This window comes from Schistocerca piceifrons, chromosome 1, assembly GCF_021461385.2.
Source record: "Schistocerca piceifrons isolate TAMUIC-IGC-003096 chromosome 1, iqSchPice1.1, whole genome shotgun sequence".
Lineage (NCBI taxonomy): Eukaryota > Metazoa > Arthropoda > Insecta > Orthoptera > Acrididae > Schistocerca > Schistocerca piceifrons.
The window spans coordinates 1084223157-1084242323 of NC_060138.1; the positions used below are offsets into that span (position 1 = coordinate 1084223157).

General features: G+C 42.0%; 1 protein-coding gene across 1 annotated transcript in view; it reads right to left on the reverse strand.

The window, feature by feature from the left end:
- LOC124773867 (protein halfway) overlaps positions 1 to 19167 on the reverse strand; it is a 99079-nt gene that overhangs the window by 29189 nt on the left and 50723 nt on the right. The window contains exon 6 of the mRNA XM_047249442.1: positions 18248 to 18406. Within this exon, the coding sequence (XP_047105398.1) occupies positions 18248 to 18406 (159 nt within the window). The remainder of the gene's footprint in view (positions 1 to 18247; positions 18407 to 19167) is intronic.

Genomic DNA, 19167 nt, shown 5'->3' on the forward strand with positions numbered 1-19167 from the left:
TTCTTCCAGATCTTGATTTTAATGATTTATACTAATTTCCTGGGATGCTGAGTACTTTGTTCTGAACTGGAACATGCATTTTTGCAATGTTCAGGGTTAAACCATTGAGCAAACACTGTTTCTAAATGATCATGTATTGATTATGCAGAGAGGGGTGTTTTTTCATTCATAGTCCTCAATTAATACAGATGTATCATCTTCAAATAAAGCAGATGGGTATTTACATTAATTGGCACGTCATCAATGTGGAATAGAAACAAAATAGGTCCTAGGACAGAACCTCGAGTGACACTTTGTTTCAATGTCTTCCATTTGGAAGAATAATTTGCTGCATATATTTTCTATTGATCAGGTACATAATTCCACACCTGTGAAGTTTATAGATAAGTAGCACATGATTTACTGAATTAAAGGCTTTTGTGAGGTCACGAAAGATTTCTGAAACACTATTCTTATTTTCTAATGATGTGTTAATCTTGCCAACAAATTTCTTCACTGCACCTAAAGAGCTTTTTCCACCCTGGAAGCTAAACTGATTTTTCAAAATAATCTCTCATTTTTCAGTAAAATTTTGAATCTGGACGGCAGCAACTTTTTCAAATAATTTTGCTTTTCTCTCTAGACACTTTTTTGAACAGCAGATTTACTTCTGCATACTTTTGCACCTCTGGGAAGCATTTGTGTTCAGAAGATTGGATTACTATAAATAGCGGGTGTCCTATCATTTCACGAACAAGTTTAGGGACTTTTGTGGGAATACCATACCAAACTGAAGAATTTTTTATTATCCAGTGTTAATGTATTTTCTACTTCTATTGCCGAAACTATTTTAAATTTTATGAGGCACTCAGACACTCGAACTAGTTCAAAGGGACAACTTTGTTCTCACAATTTGCAACACTGACATCTGCAGTTGGCAATGTATACATAATGCTTCACTATGCAGGAAACTATGTTATAAAGAGTTACTGATAAATTACAATGAATCAGTAGTTCAATAAATTTCTTCCACTATATAATATATTTATAGATTTATAGAAATTATATCAAAAATTAAACCAAGTGGCTGGACTGACTTCTTTTCAATCCTGTGCCCACAAGCGGAAATTTAAGTGTTAGTGTTTTCTAAAAGAATTTAGTTGGAGAGTAACCTTACAAGGAAGTGAAACATGGACAACAAACAATACAGGCAAGACCAGAATATAAATTTTTCAAATGTGATGTTACAGAAAAAGGCTGAGAATTACATGGATTTACTCTGCAACCAATGAAAAGGTACTGAATCAGACTGTGGAGAAAAAGGTATAAGGACACAACTAGACTGAAACAAGGGATACGTTAATAAGACACATACTGAGGCATCAAGGAGTAATTAATCTGTTAATGAAAAAGTTGGGAGGGGGCAGTAAAAATTGTAGATGGAGAGCAAGGATTGAATAACATAAACAAGGTCAGATGGATCAGGTGCAGCTGTTATGCTCATATGAAAAGACCTGCTTAGGCTAGACTTGCATGGGTAGTTTCATCCAACCAACCATTCAAATGATGATTACAACAACAACTGTTGAATATGGGTTCTGTTTTTTAGTCACTGTGGGATTCGGGTCAACCTCTGTAATGAAGTTATTAGCATTAGCATTGTTAGGATTTTTGTGATTACCGAAAAAAATCAAACTCGACTTGTGTAACCATGACACCAACTTAACCAAATCATGAATCAAATCACATAGCAAATGAACAAGTGAAACATTTAACCCTCAAATAATGCCACATTTTATCAGAAATTGAGAGATTACTTTTTATAGCCATAACATGATGAGGTATTTTGACAAGTTTATATTTAGAAGAATACGTTGTTCCTGATGTTAAACATGGTGGAATATTATAAAGTAATGGGAGGTGGAGATGCTATGACACAAATTACAACAAATGGAGCACTTTTAATGAAAGACAAATCAGAACTATAACACATTCTTTCACTAAAACTAACACAAGGACCACACTATGAACAGAAACAACATTAAGTTAGCTAACAATGAAGGAAAAGACAGAGTGTTACTTTCTATAAAGAAGACACATTAAGTTGCAGACTGGAACAATTACCAGACACTTACATAAAGCTTTTGGCCACAGCCCTCATCAGTAAAAGAAATACCCACAAGCAGGCACACCCCATGCACATGTGACCGCTAACTCCAGCACCCGGCCCTAGATGCTTGTGTGTATGAATGATGTTGTGTCTCTCCTTTACTGATGAAGGCTATGGCCAAAAGCTTTACATTAGTGTCTTTTAATTTTTCCCATACGCAGCTTAATGTGTCTTCTTTAAGATAAGTAGCAATCTGTCTTTTTCGACATTGTTAACTAACTTATCACAAACTAACAATATCTCAAAATTCTATTAACACATTTCCAATGTTTGTCAGAGTATAAATACACTAATCAGCCAGGACATTTTGAAAATCTACATAATAGCTAATAGTCCACCTTTGAAACAGATAACAGCAGTGACAGGTCATGGCATGGAAGCAATGAGGCATTGGTAGGTCACTGGAGGGAGCTGGCAACACATCTGTATACGCAAGTCACCTAATTACCACAAATTCCAATGAGGGTGGGGGCAATGAGCTCTGATGCCACTTTCAATCACATCCTAGATGTGCTCAGCTGGGTTCAGATCTGGTGAGTTGAGGGGCCGGCACATCAACTAGAACTTGCACCGTGTTCCTCAATCCATTCCATCACACTCCTAGTCTTGTGGCATGGTACATTATCTTGTTGAAAAATGTCACTGCTGTTGGGAAACATGATTGTCATGAAGGGATTCACGTGGTCTGCAACCAGTGTACGACACTCTTTGGGTGCCATGGTGACTTGCATGAGCTCCACTGGACACATGGATGCCCATGTGAATGATCCCCAGAACATGATGGAGCTGTCACCAGCCTGTCTCCATCCTGTAGTACAGGCGTCAGGGAGCTGTTTCCCTGGAGATGACAAATTCGTGCCCTCCTATCGGCATGATGAAGAAGGTATCAGGATTCATCAGACTGTGTAACACACTGCAAATGCACCAATGTCCAGTGCCAATGGTCACGTGCCTATTTTAATCAAAGTGCTGATTTTATGGTGTTAACTCTGCACATGGAATGGATCATCGGATGTGGAAGCCCATCATTGGGACTGTTTGGTGCAATGCGCACTCAGACACATTTGTACTTTGTCCAGCATTAAATTCTGATATTAGTTCTGTGACAGTTTACCATCTGTACTGTTTCACCAGTCTGCACAGCCTATGATGTCCAACATCTGTAGAGAAGTGGGCCGCCTAACCCCATGAATTCTGGATGTGATTTCACCACATGTTAAAGACATTCACCTCAGCACTCCACAAACACCCAACAAGTAGAGCAGTTTCTGAAATGCTCATACCGAGCTTCCATCACAATCTGCCCTCGATCAAACTCAGATAGATAGATTCCGTACATTCATCATTCTACACACAGAGAGCACACTCATTGATACTATAGGCACCATGCAAGTGTCTGACTAGCAGTCATTTCTCACTAGGTGACTTAGCTGGATGGGTTTATATTGATGTGGGTCAGTGGTCATAATGTTCTGATTGATCAGCGTATTAAACTAGCTTAAATGGCTCACACTGAAAGGACTATAACTGTGTACATCACACCTGGATATCTGCCATGGTACCAGATTGCCGACTGCTACACTCAAATACTTCGCCAATGGCATTTGTGCGATCTGGCCAGAAGAGACTTGTGAACACCGCATAGCATATGCCATACTGTGTACCGGAGCCCTCCTCTCTATAAGCACAATGTGGCAGGCACCCATCCCCAGACTGTGTTCTATTACTTGTTGTACATTTTTCTATGTTTGTTTTTTATTTGAATGTGGATACAGAAACTCTTGTTCTTTGTGGCTGCACTACTGTTTGTGCCTAGCATTATGATACAGTAGTTGATAAGTGTGGTGTTCACTTCCATGTGCTATGTTTATTGGTTGTTCCTTTGGTTCATCCAGACATAGAGGCAGTGCTCAAATCTTTCCTCGAGCAGCAGAAGCAGGCTCTTATGGTTGCTATCACAAAGCTGCCGGTCACACTGACTATGCAGTCTCCCACGTCGTTGACGTAAACCCCCCCCCCCCCCCCCCCACCCGTCCCCTTATGACAATGTGGTCAAAGACTGGGAGTCATATGAGAAGCGGCTTCAGCAACACTTCCTCACTTTTGGTGCCAGTGATGATAACATGTATGGCTTTGTTCCTTTCTTAGATTTGCCCACCGATTTACCAGCTGTTTGCCTATTAGCCCTGCTCCAGGAACCTGCACCACTTTCATTTGATGAAATGCATATGTTGGTGACCAATTAGCCCTGTAAGTGCACACATGTCATTGTAACATGTATTGAGTCCTACATTACTGGCCATTACAATTGTTACACCAAAAAGAAATGCAGTTGATAAACGGGTATTAATTGGACAAATATATTATACTAGAACTGACATTTTCACGCAAATTGGGTGCATAGATCCTGATAAATCAGTACCCAGAACAACCATCTCTGGCCACAATAATGGCCTTGATAGGCCTGGGCATTTTGCTTGGATGGTGTGCCCATGCAGCTTCAACATGATACCACAGTTCATCAAGAGTAGTGACTAGCGTATTGTGACGAGCCAGTTGCTTGGCCACCATTGACCAGACGTTTTCAGTTGGTGAGAGATCTGGAGAATCTGCTGGCGAGGGCAGCAGTCAAACATTTTCTGTATCCAGAAAGGCCCGTACAGGATCTGCAACATGTGGTCGTGCATTGTCCTGCTGAAATGTAGGGTTTCGCAGGGATCGAATGAAAGGTAGAGCCACGGGTCGTAACAATATCTAAAATGTAACATCCACTGTTCAAAGTGCCGTCAATGCGAACAAGAGGTGACCAAGACGTGTAACCAATGGCACCCCGTACCATGACGCCGGGTTATATGCCAGTATGGCGATGACGAATACATACTTCCAATGTGCGTTCACCACGATGTCGCCAAACACAGATGCGACCTTCATGATGCTGTAAACATAACCTGGATTCATCCGAAAAAAAGATGTTTTGCCATTCATGCACCCAAGTTCGTCGTTGAATACACCATCGCAGGCACTCCTGTCTATGATGCAGTGTCAAGGGTAACTGCAGCCATGTTCTCCGAGCTGATAGTCCATGCTGCTGCAAACATCGTCGAACTCAAAATATCCACGGGTATGCTGCCGGTCTATAGTGTCCAACGGGCACAATATTTCGGCGATCATACATGTCGCCGTCATCAGGTGAACTGACGGGCTGAGCTCCTGTGAACGTGCCGGCACGGAGATCCGTATGCTATGGCTGCTCAGAGGGAACTGGGTTCGGTCGAGGCGGCGGCCGATTTAAATACCCTCCGCCCGCGGCACGCTCCCTCCGCCGTCCGTGCCCCGTGCCACAGTCGCGCGGTGGAACAGATTGTGACGGCGTCTGAGATGACGTCGGTGTGATGGCTCTGTCCGCCGTGGTCGTCACAACTATATGTTTGCTCGATTTACTCTTGATTAACCCGATCGCTGGTTCCCAAGCCTTGCTAAGATTATAGCCACAGTCACGGTTTATGAGGTCGTCATTGGGGCGAATTTCGATGGCCTCTCTAACAACGCTGTCCCAGTATCTCGACGTCTGTACCAGAATCCTCGTGCGGTCATACTCCATGGCATGATTTTCCGACAAACAATGTTCAGCAACCGCCGACTTGCTCGGATACATCAGTCGAGTGTGCCTCTGGTGTTCACGGCATCGATCCTCGACGGTACGCATCGTCTGACCAATATACGACTTGCCACATTGACACGGAATCTGGTACACGCCGGCCTTCCTCAAACCGAGGTCATCTTTGGCGCTCCCCACCACTGCATGAGTTTTATTTGGAGGACAAAACACAGTTCCGACCCAGTGTTTCTTCAGAATGCGGGCGATTTTCCCCGAGAGTGCGCTTGTGTATGGAATAAATGCAGTGCCTACCTCCTCCCTCGTGACTTCATCCATCTCAATAGGTTGTGCTGCAGTGGTTGGGCGGAGAGCACGTTGAATCTGCCACTCTGAGTACCCATTTTTTCGAAATACAGTTCTCAGATGTTCCAATTCCTGGGGTAGACTCTCTGTGTCAGAGAGAGTGCGCGCCCTATGTACTAGAGTTTTAAGTACCCCATTCCTCTGTGAAGGGTGGTGGCAGCTGTCTGCGTGCAAATACAGATCAGTGTGCGTAGTCTTCCGATACACCCCATGACCTAGGGTGCCATCAGCCCTTCTCTTGACCGAGACGCCAAGGAAAGGTAATTTACCCTCCAATTCAGTCTCCATAGTGAATTTGATGTTGGGGTGTATGGAGTTTAGATGTTTAAGGACGTCAAGGAGTTTATCCATACCATGTGGCCAGATGACGAACGTGTCGTCCACGTAACGGAAGAAGCAAGTAGGTTTCCATACGGATGACGACAGGGCTTCCTCCTCAAAGTTCTCCATGTACAAATTCGCTACCACCTGTGAGAGTGGGCTACCCATGGCGACTCCCTCCGTTTGTTCGTAGTATTCTCCATTAAAAAGAAAATACGTGGAAGTCAAGACATGCCTAAAAAGTTCAGTGGTCTTCTCGTCAAACTTCTGACCAATCAATTCTAGTGACTCTCGCAGGGGTACCCTCGTAAACAAGGAAACGACGTCAATACTCACCATGATATCTGACTCATACAACCTGAAGCTATCAAGGCGTTTAACAAAATCCACGGAATTACGGATGTGATGAGGGCATTTACCCACATAAGTACTTAATATTCCCATCGGGTATTTGGCCAACAAATATGTAGGTGCCCTGATGTTGCTGACAATGGGGCGTAATGGTACCCTCTCTTTGTGAACCTTCGGGAGTCCATATAGTATAGGCGGTACCGGACGAGGGTACCCCTGCAAGAGTCACTGGAATTAATTAGTCAGAAGTTTGACGAGAAGACCACTGAACTTTTTAGGCATGTCTTGACTTCCACGTATTTTCTTTTTAATGGAGAATACTACGAACAAACGGAGGGAGTCGCCATGGGTAGCCCACTCTCACAGGTGGTAGCGAATTTGTACATGGAGAACTTTGAGGAGGAAGCCCTGTCGTCATCCGTATGGAAACCTACTTGCTTCTTCCGTTACGTGGACGACACGTTCGTCACCTGGCCACATGGTATGGATAAACTCCTTGACTTCCTTAAACATCTAAACTCCATACACCCCAACATCAAATTCACTATGGAGACTGAATTGGAGGGTAAATTACCTTTCCTTGGCGTCTTGGTCAAGAGAAGGGCTGATGGCACCCTAGGTCATAGGGTGTATCGGAAGACTACGCACACTGATCTGTATTTGCACGCAGACAGCTGCCACCACCCTTCACAGAGGAATGGGGTACTTAAAACTCTAGTACATAGGGCGCGCACTCTCTCTGACGCAGAGAGTCTACCCCAGGAATTGGAACATCTGAGAACTGTATTTCGAAAAAATGGGTACTCAGAGTGGCAGATTCAACGTGCTCTCCGCCCAACCACTGCAGCACAACCTGTTGAGATGGATGAAGTCACGAGGGAGGAGGTAGGCACTGCATTTATTCCATACACAGGTGCACTCTCGGGGAAAATCGCCCGCATTCTGAAGAAACACCGGGTCGGAACTGTGTTTTGTCCTCCAAATAAAACTCGTGCACTGGTGGGGAGCGCCAAAGATGACCTCGGTTTGAGGAAGGCCGGCGTGTACCAGATTCCGTGTCAATGTGGTAAGTCGTATATTGGTCAGACGATGCGTACCGTCGAGGATCGATGCCGTGAACACCAGAGACACACTCGACTGATGTATCCGAGCAAGTCGGCGGTTGCTGAACATTGTTTGTCGGAAAATCATGCCATGGAGTATGACCGCACGAGGATTCTGGTACAGACGTCGAGATACTGGGACAGCGTTGTTAGAGAGGCCATCGAAATTCGCTCCAATGATGACCTCATAAACCATGACTGTGGCTATAATCTTAGCAAGGCTTGGGAACCAGCGATCGGGTTAATCAAGAGTAAAGCGAGCAAACGTATAGTTGTGACGACCATGGCGGACAGAGCCATCACACCGACGTCATCTCAGACGCCGTCACAATCTGTTCCACCACGCGAACGTGGCGCGGGGCGCGGACGGCGGAGGGAGCGCGCAACGGGCGGAGGGTATTTAAATCGGCCGCCGTCGCGACCGAACCCAGTTCCCTCTGAGCAGCCGTAGCGTACGGATCTCCGTGCCGGCACGTTCACAAGAGTTCAGTCCGTCAGTTCATCTGATGATGGCGACATACATGATCGCCGAAATATTGTGCCCGTTGGACACTATAGACCGGCAGCATACCTGTGGATATTTTGATTATCAAATACGCCGGGAGAAACTCAAGAATCGCATCGTCGAACTGTTCGGGCAGATGATTGTTGTCTTGCAAACGTCCCCATCTGTTGACTCAGGGGTCGAGACGTGGCTGCACGATCCGTTACAGCCATGCAGATAAGATGCCTGTCATCTCAACTGCTAGTGATACGAGGCCGTTGGGATCCAGCACGGCGTTCTGTATTACCCTCCTGAACCCACTGATTCCATATTCTGCGACAGTCATTGGATCTCGACCAACACGAGCAGCAATGTCGCGATACGATAAACCGCCATCATGATAGGCTACAATCCAACCTCTATCAAAGTCGGAAACGTGATGGTACGCATTTCTCCTCCTTACACGAGGCATCACAACGTTTCAGCATGCAACACCGGTCAACTCCTGTTTGTGTATGAGAAATTGGTTGGAAACTTTTCTCATGTCAGCACATTGTAGGTGTCGCCACCAGTGCCAAGCTTGTGTGAATGCTCTGAAAAGCTAATCATTTGCATATCACAGCATCTTCTTCCTGTCGGTTAAATTTCGCGTCTGTAGCACGTCATCTTCGTGGTATAGCAATTTTAATGGCCAGTAGTGTACTATTGTAATAAATAGCCTCAACAATTCTACCAGGCTTGGGCAGCCAAACTTCACAGACTCAGTTGCAAATCATAGTTTGTTACTGATGCTCATCATGTTTTTCATATGCTGCTCCTGTGGTCCATGACACCATCATTTGGTAGGCTCCTGGCAAGGAGGTGTGTCAAACAAGCACTACAATGTGAGAATCTACCTTTGCCTGAAGTGTTGAATATTGCTCAATCTTTCAAGGTATTTCATGTTGCTGGCGATCAGATTGAGGCTACAGCCGACCTAACATGCTTGTTCCATTTCATATTGGCTTGCAATGTAATACCTAGATATTGAATCAATGTGACTGTGTCAAGCATCACACCACTAATATTATACGAGGGGGGACCCAAAAGAAACCAGAACCGTAATGCTGCACATCGTGTACTTATAGTAGCAGGTTGCGCCACCAGAGGGTTGTAGTAGGACCTCTGCTGTCATTCTGCCACGCAGCGTCACGCAACAGTGAGAAGTATGGTTTCTTTGGCAGTTCTTTGAATGTGCATACAGTGCAGACGTGACACAAGGAAATGGCTAGTTCTTATGAACAACGTGCGGCAGTGAAGTTTTGTTTCTTGCTCGGCAAGAACGCAGCAGAAACTGTTGCGATGATTCAGACAGCCTACAAAGACCATGATCTTAGTAAAATGCAAGTGTATGAACAGTTTTCTAGGTTTAAGAAGGGAGAAATGGTGGTTGAAGATCAGTCCCGTTCCGGTCGACCTTCAACTGCTCGAATCGAAGACAACATCGACAAAATCTGTGGTCTCATCAGTGAAGATCGACACAGGACAATCAACCAGCTCAAGAACTTGTTTGGGTTGTCCTGGAGCTCATTTCAGCACATCTTGACCATTGATTTGGGGATGCGAAGAGTGGCAGCAAAATTCGTGCCGAAGCTTCTTACCGGAGATCAAAGGCATCGTCGCGTTCAAGCCTGTCTCGAAATGAAGGACGCGTTCAAAGATGATCCACATTTTTTCAATAAAATCATTACAGGTGATGAGTCATGGTGCTATGGGTACGACCCAGAAAGTAAACAACAGTCATCACAATGGAAGTCACCTGGCTCACCTCAACCAAAAAAAGCTCGACAAGTGAAATCGAATGTGAAAACGATGTCAATCTGTTTTTTTTTGACATCAAAGGGATCATACACACTGAATTTGTCCCTGAAAACCAGACAGTAAACCAACAATTCTACTTGGAGGTTATGAAACAGTTTCACAGAAGTTTGTCACGAAAATGTCCAGCTTTGTGGGATTCTGGCGTGTGGTTCTTGCATCACGACAACACTCCCACACACTCAGCTCTCAGTGTTCGCCAGTTTTTGGCCTCAATGGAGACGACTTCTTTGACCCACGTGCTCTATTCACCGGCTTTAGCACCCTCAGACTTCTTTCTGTTCTCGAGGATGAAAAGAGACTTGAGAGGGAAACGTTTTGCAGATGTGGAAGACGTAAAACGCAATGTCATGAAAGTGCTAGCAGGTATCAAAGAGGACGAATTTAAAAGGTGCTTCGAACACTGGAATGAACATTCGGACAAGTGCATTAATGCTAATGGAGAGTACTTCGAAGGAGATTAGAGTTGTATTTGCAAACAATAAAGTATATGCTTTCTAGAAAGAAATTCCGGTTTTTTTTGGGTCCTCCCTTGTACTCTAACATAACGGAATTGTTTTTCCTATTTATCTGAGGTGACATAAATTTTTCTACGTTTAGAGCAAGTTGCCATTCACTGTGACAAATAGAAATTCTGCCTTGGTTACCAGATATCGCCTTACAGTCACTCAGACACTACCCCATACACTACAGCGTCATCAACAAACAGTCACAGGCTGCTGCTCACACACACAAGAGTTGTCCTATCACATTTTGCTGTGGTATTCCCGATGATACACTTGTCTCTGAAGAACACCCACCATCATCAAGGACAATATATGGCTTCTATACTTAGGAAGTCGTTGAGGCATTCACATATCAGAGAATGTATTCTGTACGCTCAGTCTGCAGTGGAGCATTGCATCAAACACTTTACGGAAATCTAGGAATATGGAATCTGCCTGTAGCTCACAAGTTAAAAGAAAATCATTGCTGACAAATTGAGATGAGCATGAAGCAATTCACCCCTACAATTCCAAACCTAGCCATTACAGTGTTTGAAAAACACTATCATGGTTAAAAGAGCCCTCATTTGTGACCAATATAAGCTGTAAGAAGTGTGGAACTGTAGTACTGTGCTGGATAATCCATTAACTGAACTAAACTCTGGGTTTAAAAACATTTGGCCCCACTGCTTGCACACATTGTTCATGGTAGACGTTGTAATTGCTTCTCCACCAGTACTCTTCATACCTTATTCTTAAAAGTGCGCATGCCACAAAGGCAGCTGATGGGTGTCAATTCCCAGATAATCCAACACCATCGTCTCAGTTGCTATAGTATGAATGATGGCCAGTTATCTGTGGTTTGAGTGAACCTGTCCGTGATAAATTTCTTCAGATCTGAATGGCGCTTGTAGCCAGAGCGAGTTTAATAGCCAAGTGCACAAGCAGCTGCTTGGGGCACCCACCTGAGAGGCCAGAGACACAGTTTGTGTACAGGCTGTATCATAATTAGTAACAAAAATTAACACTGCTGAAAATATACAATAATGGAAGTAAAACTGTTGGCAGAAACAATGGTCTGCAAATGATTCATCAGCTAGACTGCTCCCCCCACCTCATCCATCGAGGAGACTGCCAAGGGGCCTAATTTTTTCTGCCTCATGCACAGGTCACCAGTTAATCTTCCAATGATAGGTGCAATCCTGCACACTGCGCCCAAGCACTCCTCCTCAAGAACTCACCATAAATTCTAGTTCTCATATGCCCAGCTACGTTACACAAACAAACTAGTCATCCAAAAAACCTGTACACTGTCTGCATAATTTGTTACATAATTTTACACTTTACTGATTTTTCTGAGAAGTTTGCTTTGGCCATCTTCATCACAAAGCAGCTGCCGGAATAAAGATCAGACAACACGGCATTGTGCTGTTGCATGGGGATGTTATATTCAGTGATAAATTTCTCCAGATTACAAAGGCACATGTAGGCAGGACCTTTGTCAATGTCATCAATGTTCCACTATTGGTCAGACACTTCCTTCAAGAGTGACTACATGGTTTTAAATTTATCCTGAGAATTAGCTATTCTATTCACATATCACATGATTTTTGTCTTCCTAATAACAATTTTAAGCACTTTACAACACTGTCTGTAATGGGTTATTGCAGCTCAGTAATGACTAATTGTAACATTTTGACAAACTCCCACTTTGTTCTAAATGATATCTTTAGCCCATCAAGTCAGCCACCCATGATGCATCTTAATTCTAATAACATGTTTAAAATGTTCTAAGGGAAAGCAACTTTCAAAGAGCATGAGAAATGTGTTAAAGAAAGCATTACATTTATTGTCTATGTTATTAGCACTATAAACATCATGCCACTCTTGCTCTTCAATGAGATTTCAAAAACTCCAAATTACACTACACCGCAGCAGAAGTGTAATTAGAAGAGATTTACCTAACAGATACTGCACATAAGAAACTTAGTTCCTTCTTAAATAACTTCTAGCTGTAAGTAAATCCAGTTTTTCTTCAAAATATGCAGAACCTATTTGAACAAAGCCTATTTCACTGAGAAGGAAGAACACTATTTAATTCTCATGACCAGCTGTATCCAGAAATAAAATTATGTTATTTACAAAAGTAAATCTAATCATTAAAACAAGTAAATATCTTCCCCCTTCCCAAAAAAAAGAAAAAATCCAAGAGTAAAACAGAATTAAAACTGGACATTAATAACTGACCCATAAACCAACCTCACCCAATCTGCAATGTAATAAATTTGTCATGAAAGATGAAAATTTTTCCCATTATGGGACACAATCACAGATTTCCTATTTTTCCCTTGAGCAGCTTCCTTAGGCAGGCTGAGCACACCTCCAGATCTAGCTCAAACTTTCATTGTCACTGATGTTTCCACCTACAATTTACAAACAGTACTAGCAGTTCTCTCTCTGGATGAGCTCCCATATCACTTTTCACCAAATTCAGGTCATTTTTAAAATAATATACAAAAACTCTGGACAAATGAGCAGAAATCAACCACACATTGATGAGAGGTTAACAGTAGCATTGCACGTACAAGGGTCACTCAGTAAGTAATGACCCATATTTTTATTCTCAGAGCATATTTATTGTTAAGAGTCAGAATTTTTCTACACAGTCTCCATCACGCTCCATGGCTGTACACCAACATTGTGGAAGACCATGTATTCCCTGCTGATAAAAGCTCTTTCCAGCACAGAGTGGTGCACCCAGATTTTGTCTCCAGTTACAATCCATGACAGAAAGGCCTCTCTGTCAGTCTCAAAATGCTCCAACAATTCAGTTGAAATGGCCTTTCTTTGAATCTTGTGGTCCACTGTGAGCATTCATGGAACCAATCGTGAGTATCTCTTTGGATATTCGAGAATGTCAATCATTGCAGGCACATTTCCAATGCTGACCGACAACTACAGAGCCAATTTTTGAGTTGTGATGCGCTGGTCAGAATGGATAATGGCATCCGCACGATTCAGCATGTCTGGAGCAGTGGCTGTGACAGGACATCCCATCACGAGTGGCTGGTCGTGGAGCTCTGTTTCTTCATTTCCTGAGGCTGAAACTTCGCCCAACTGTACTCCTATCAACTGCAGCATCCCCGTACACTGCACACAAGCGTTTATGGATGTTCACCATGGTTTCTTTTCCTGCATACAATAATTCAACAGCAGCATGTTGCTTGTAACATGAGTCATATGTAGACACCATTTTGATGCTGTACTATGGCTCTGGCATCTGCCAGAATGCTTCGAAACTTCACAGGCGCACAGAACAAATATCAAATGTGAAGCACCAAGAAAGATGTTTGTCTATGTATACTACAGGCTTTTAAAAAAAATATGGGGCATTACTTATTGAACAAACCTAGACAATTTGGATGTAAATATAAACAATAATTTCACACAGATTATATGGAAGATGATGGCACAGACACATTGTTACTGTCACTTGTGTAGTACTGTTTAGTCTGTGTATTTGCTCTAGAAGTTTATTTTCATTAAGTATCAAATTGCATAAGCCCATACAAGGGAGGCTAACAAATGTGGCTATTATCACTGTCAGAGCTTTTACTGTTTTTAATTTAAATCATTAATTACCTCCATTTGTTCACAAAGCTTAATTACAGAAAATGCTTTTTCAATTGATGCATTAGAACTGAAATAGCTAGTGAAAATTCAACCAAACTTCTAATAAGTTTTAGACAAACTCATTCTTGTGAAAATGAGTACAAATTTCCTGCCTTTTTCACTAACATTAATATTTGATTTTATATTCCAATCTAGCAGTTTACCTTCATGATATTAACATACTAAACAGCACGTGACAAACAGTTTTCTGTCATCTCAGTGAAGTTCATGACACTATATTTTATTAAACTATATATTTTTGAACGCTAATCCAGCTGATGATTTTTCTTGGGGTGGGCCACTTCATTGGCTGAAAAGGTTCCAAAAATGGTTCACATCATTCACTGGTATATCCACAGAGCAGATATCATAAAAGCTGTGGTGATACTATTAAACTAATCAAGTGTCACTTGCCCTCACTTTCCAACATGTTTAACTGCTGTCAAAAATATTTCAAAGTTTCTGGCTTCTAATTCTGGTATAACAAAATTATTTTGTCTGCAACTTCAATTACAGTTACAATTTCTTTTTCAGTGACCAGAATATTGTTCAAGAAATCGATTAATCAACTTGAAAAGAACTGAAAGATGATGAAGGAAAAAAAATTGTTCAGGGTGATTGGACACTTGTCAAGGGACAGGAAATAGGATTTTAATGCTTGGAAGAGATATGTAGTTACCCTTTCAACAGCTGATAGGGGAGATAACCACCTACTTTTACTACGACCTAAATCTTTCTTATACTCCACTTCAGCAAACTCACAGGCTGATTTTCGTTTTTCAACTCATACAGAGTAAAAATGGAAAGGACAGGTTTTACCAATTATGAGCTGTATATCAATGAGTAAGCTGTCTGTGCCAATTTGGACAGTATTCTGCACTATATGAGGGCATCCCACATGTACTACATTACTTTCACTCTCTCCTTCCAATTTAAAACTCTGATTTTTTTGCATCTTTCCTTTTCTTTTGCCAGATTGCAGTGTTACAAACTTTTTCTTAAGAATGAAATTTTACAATACATATAAAGCACACGAACACAAAAACCCTGCACTTAACACCAAAGGTCACCAACTCCAACACTCACATTAAGATATCTGGCTTGTAAACCTGAAGGAACCACCTTCATACCCATGTGGCAGGGAGAATCTATCACCACTGACATAGACTACGTTTCTTTCAAATCCATCATTTGTTCCATAGCAAAGGGTGATATCATGTTAATGAAAGGTGATTTGGTTTTCATGTATGACCACAAGAACTTCTTCAACACTGATTTAATTATTGCACAAGTGTGCATTCTTGCACTATAAATTGCTAATCCATATCTGAACCTACCTTCACTAATAAGTAGTTATCCAGTTTTGATCTTGAAGAGTTTACCTGAAGCACAGCTTTATCTCTGTTGATTTCATATGAGTTACTATGTTGGTGTCCTCTGTATCCAATGGTAAATTTCGCACAACAAACAAACAGGAATTCTTGCTGTTTGTTGCTGTTTAGTTTCCACTTCTTTTTTTCCATTATTAACACAGGTAACGTTAAGATAAAGTCAGTCAAACTCACTGCTGAAAGCACTTGAAACATTAAACTGTGACACAATAGAACAACACACTGAAGTTGAATATTAATGTAGCCAGGTCCTAACTGGGACCCTACAACCACCAACATTTTCCCCACATCCTGCTGGTTGCCTAGGGACTGTGCCACAGGCGTTTCATTATCCAAGGCACCAGTTTACCGCTATGCTACATGTGCACTTTAATAATGGTGCAGTGATCATGAAACTATTAACTTCATCCAGGATCATGTGGCTACACACATCTGTGCATGCATCATTCATAGTGGCACTGTGATCACAGTCACGCAATTATGCACCTGTCAGTCCATCTGCCTTTACGGGCAACACCAAGGCCACCAGCAGGCAGACAGTTCTTGCACTCTGGGCATTTATATTGGCCTCTTGCGGCCCACCAGTCAGAGCCTCATCATCTGTCTTACCCATACATCAGTATCGTAGTGTCCTTTGTGGCCACCAGTGATCACGCCGTTACTCCCATCAGTCACTGATGCCTACCAATGTCATCACTCGCTCATCGCGGGGCCCTGCTGGTTGAGTGCCGCATCCTAGATGCCATCCATCCTTGCTGACAGTGCCATCACTGCACGGCAACATCACCCTTGCTGGAGATCACCAGCAGACAGACAGTTCTCCCATTCTGGGCAATTACACTGGCCACTTGCGGCCCAACAGTCAGAATCTAACCATCTGTCTTGTCAGCCTGTCTGTATTGCCCTGTCCTTTGCCATCACCACTGGTCATGCCATTTCTTCCCTCAGTCACTGACGCTTGCCAAAATCATCACTCCATTGGCAGCATTGCATCCCAGGGGACCTCCTGCTCAAGCACCATATCCCTGCTGCTGCCAATGCCTGTTGACCACAATCCTCTTGCCACTCTGTCAATCACCGAGCACCTGCTGCACCCTGTTGGGCATCACCAAGCACCAGCTGTATCCTAGCCACAGCACCAAGCTGGATCCAGACCACATCCGGAAGAGCTTTCTATATTTTAATACCATCCGTCTTCTTGTTGTTATGCTTGTGCAATAAACCCTTGCAGATGTCACTGGGAACCACTGTTTAATTCCTGTGTCCTTGCCACCATGCAAGGACACAAACAAAGCATGATGCCAAAGATTTCAGAACTTCAAAATTGATGTTTAAAGACAGGTGATTAGTTTAGAAACACAAAAAGACATGCTACATACCATGAAAATCCAGGACATTCCACAGACTCAAAAGAGGATTTGCGGACATTCTGTTGAATTTTGTTAAAAATTGAGACAGATCTGGAAAAATCTTTATGAATGGGAACCCTACCCATACAATATGTGGAAATGCCACCACTGGAGGTATGGAGTCAGTGGAGGACCCTGATTTACCCTCCACAAGGAGTACATAGTTACTGAGTATCAACAAATATATATTTCTTTGCACTGCATAACAACTGACACACATTCCTTGTGGTAGAACAAACCATGGTATTCTGCTGTCTTTGCCGTCCTCTCCTCTCCCTCTCATGATATTGTTCCCATGTACACTGTGGAAGAACTTCTGATACCGCGGTACTGTTCAGAATCTGTAAGTGGAAACAATGGTGACAATGGTAGTTTATGTCAAGCCTAGAGGCATACTCATATGGCCCAGTTGTTCTGGTTTGTATCTTCATCTGGCACAAAATTTTGTTAGACATAACATATTCAGGTGGAGATATACTGATTTAACTGGACATCAAATTTTATGGAACTTTTTCACAGTGCAGCATTTAAATAACTCCAACAGACCTGACATGTACCAATAAAATATACAATTTTCATGAACTCAGTGTCAAATTGATGCTCTGAGTCAATCTACACAGCACAGAATATAAGTTATTCATCACTGAACATTTTATATACACTACTTTCAGCTTGAGAAAAAGTTACCGTATGTTTGAACTGCTACTGAAAATGGGTCACACAATAAGAAAAATGTCAGAACCAATGTACAAACCAGTGGACAGATTAAATATCCTCTGAAAGTCTGTTGTGTACTTTGATTACATTAATTTGGCAGTGGTTGGGATGAGGTGGCTGGAACTAAACAATGTTCATCGGACATATCACATGATAAGGATTTCACATGTCTAAGAGCAAGTGGATAAGGAGGTATAATGAGAGATACCATTGGCCTTCACAAGCATGTTAAGAATTATGTGCCTACAGATTTTTCAAATATGTTCTCTTATATGATACGATTTGCCACACAGATCCATTATACATCAAAAGAATGCATTTGCACATGGAGATACATATTCACTTACTGATGCTATTCTATTATTCTGGAGACTAAGTACATGAAAATTGCTGATGAATTTTGTTCCTTCCAGTTCACTTATTGATGTTATGAAATTGTTATCTGCATCAAGTTCACGTATTCCTTCATAAGTAGGATCAGTGCTCAGTGCAGCTAAAGATGTAATCTGCAATAGAGAAAAACAATGTACACCCTCTGCCAGGCAGTTAATTGCAAACTGCAAATTAATCATCTAGATGCAGATGAAAGATAACATGTATTTCCAGCCAATATAGCCTGGTCAGCATAATTACATTAGAATCATACACACAATCTTCTACGACAGTATGTTCCAATCATTAAAATATATTACAAACTCATGACTTAAATAGTACAGAATTAAGGCAGCAGAAAATGCTATACAAGGAAAACTGTCAGTACATATGCAATATCTTCAGCAACTTAAGTTTCCTGTTTTGCAATTTATCTCTGACATTTTATGTTGAAGTTAATATTAATATTTCCAAAACAGGTGACAGTATTTATCGTCAAAATTTAGACCATGTCCACAGAATATATGCTATTATGGGAAAAATGGAATTCCACCATGGCATGGAAATGTAATGTTATTACCACATACATAACAAAAAAAACTCTCAGTACAAAAACAAGTTACATAAAATTGAACAGTTGAAATCACAAGAGCTAAAAGTAGCATTTCACAAAAAAAAAAAAAAAAATAAATCACAAGGATTGAAAGTAGTGTTGTGTACAGTATGTACTGATGGGTCAAGATTGCAAAGATTTCGCAGTGGCCTTTGAATAGCTCACTAGCCTGCAACAGGAGGTGGTGGGTGGGAGAGTGTATAGGTCACATCCTGCTCTTGGTTTAACCACAGATAAATGAACTACAAGATGCGCTCCTGGGAGTAGAAGTGACATTGTGCT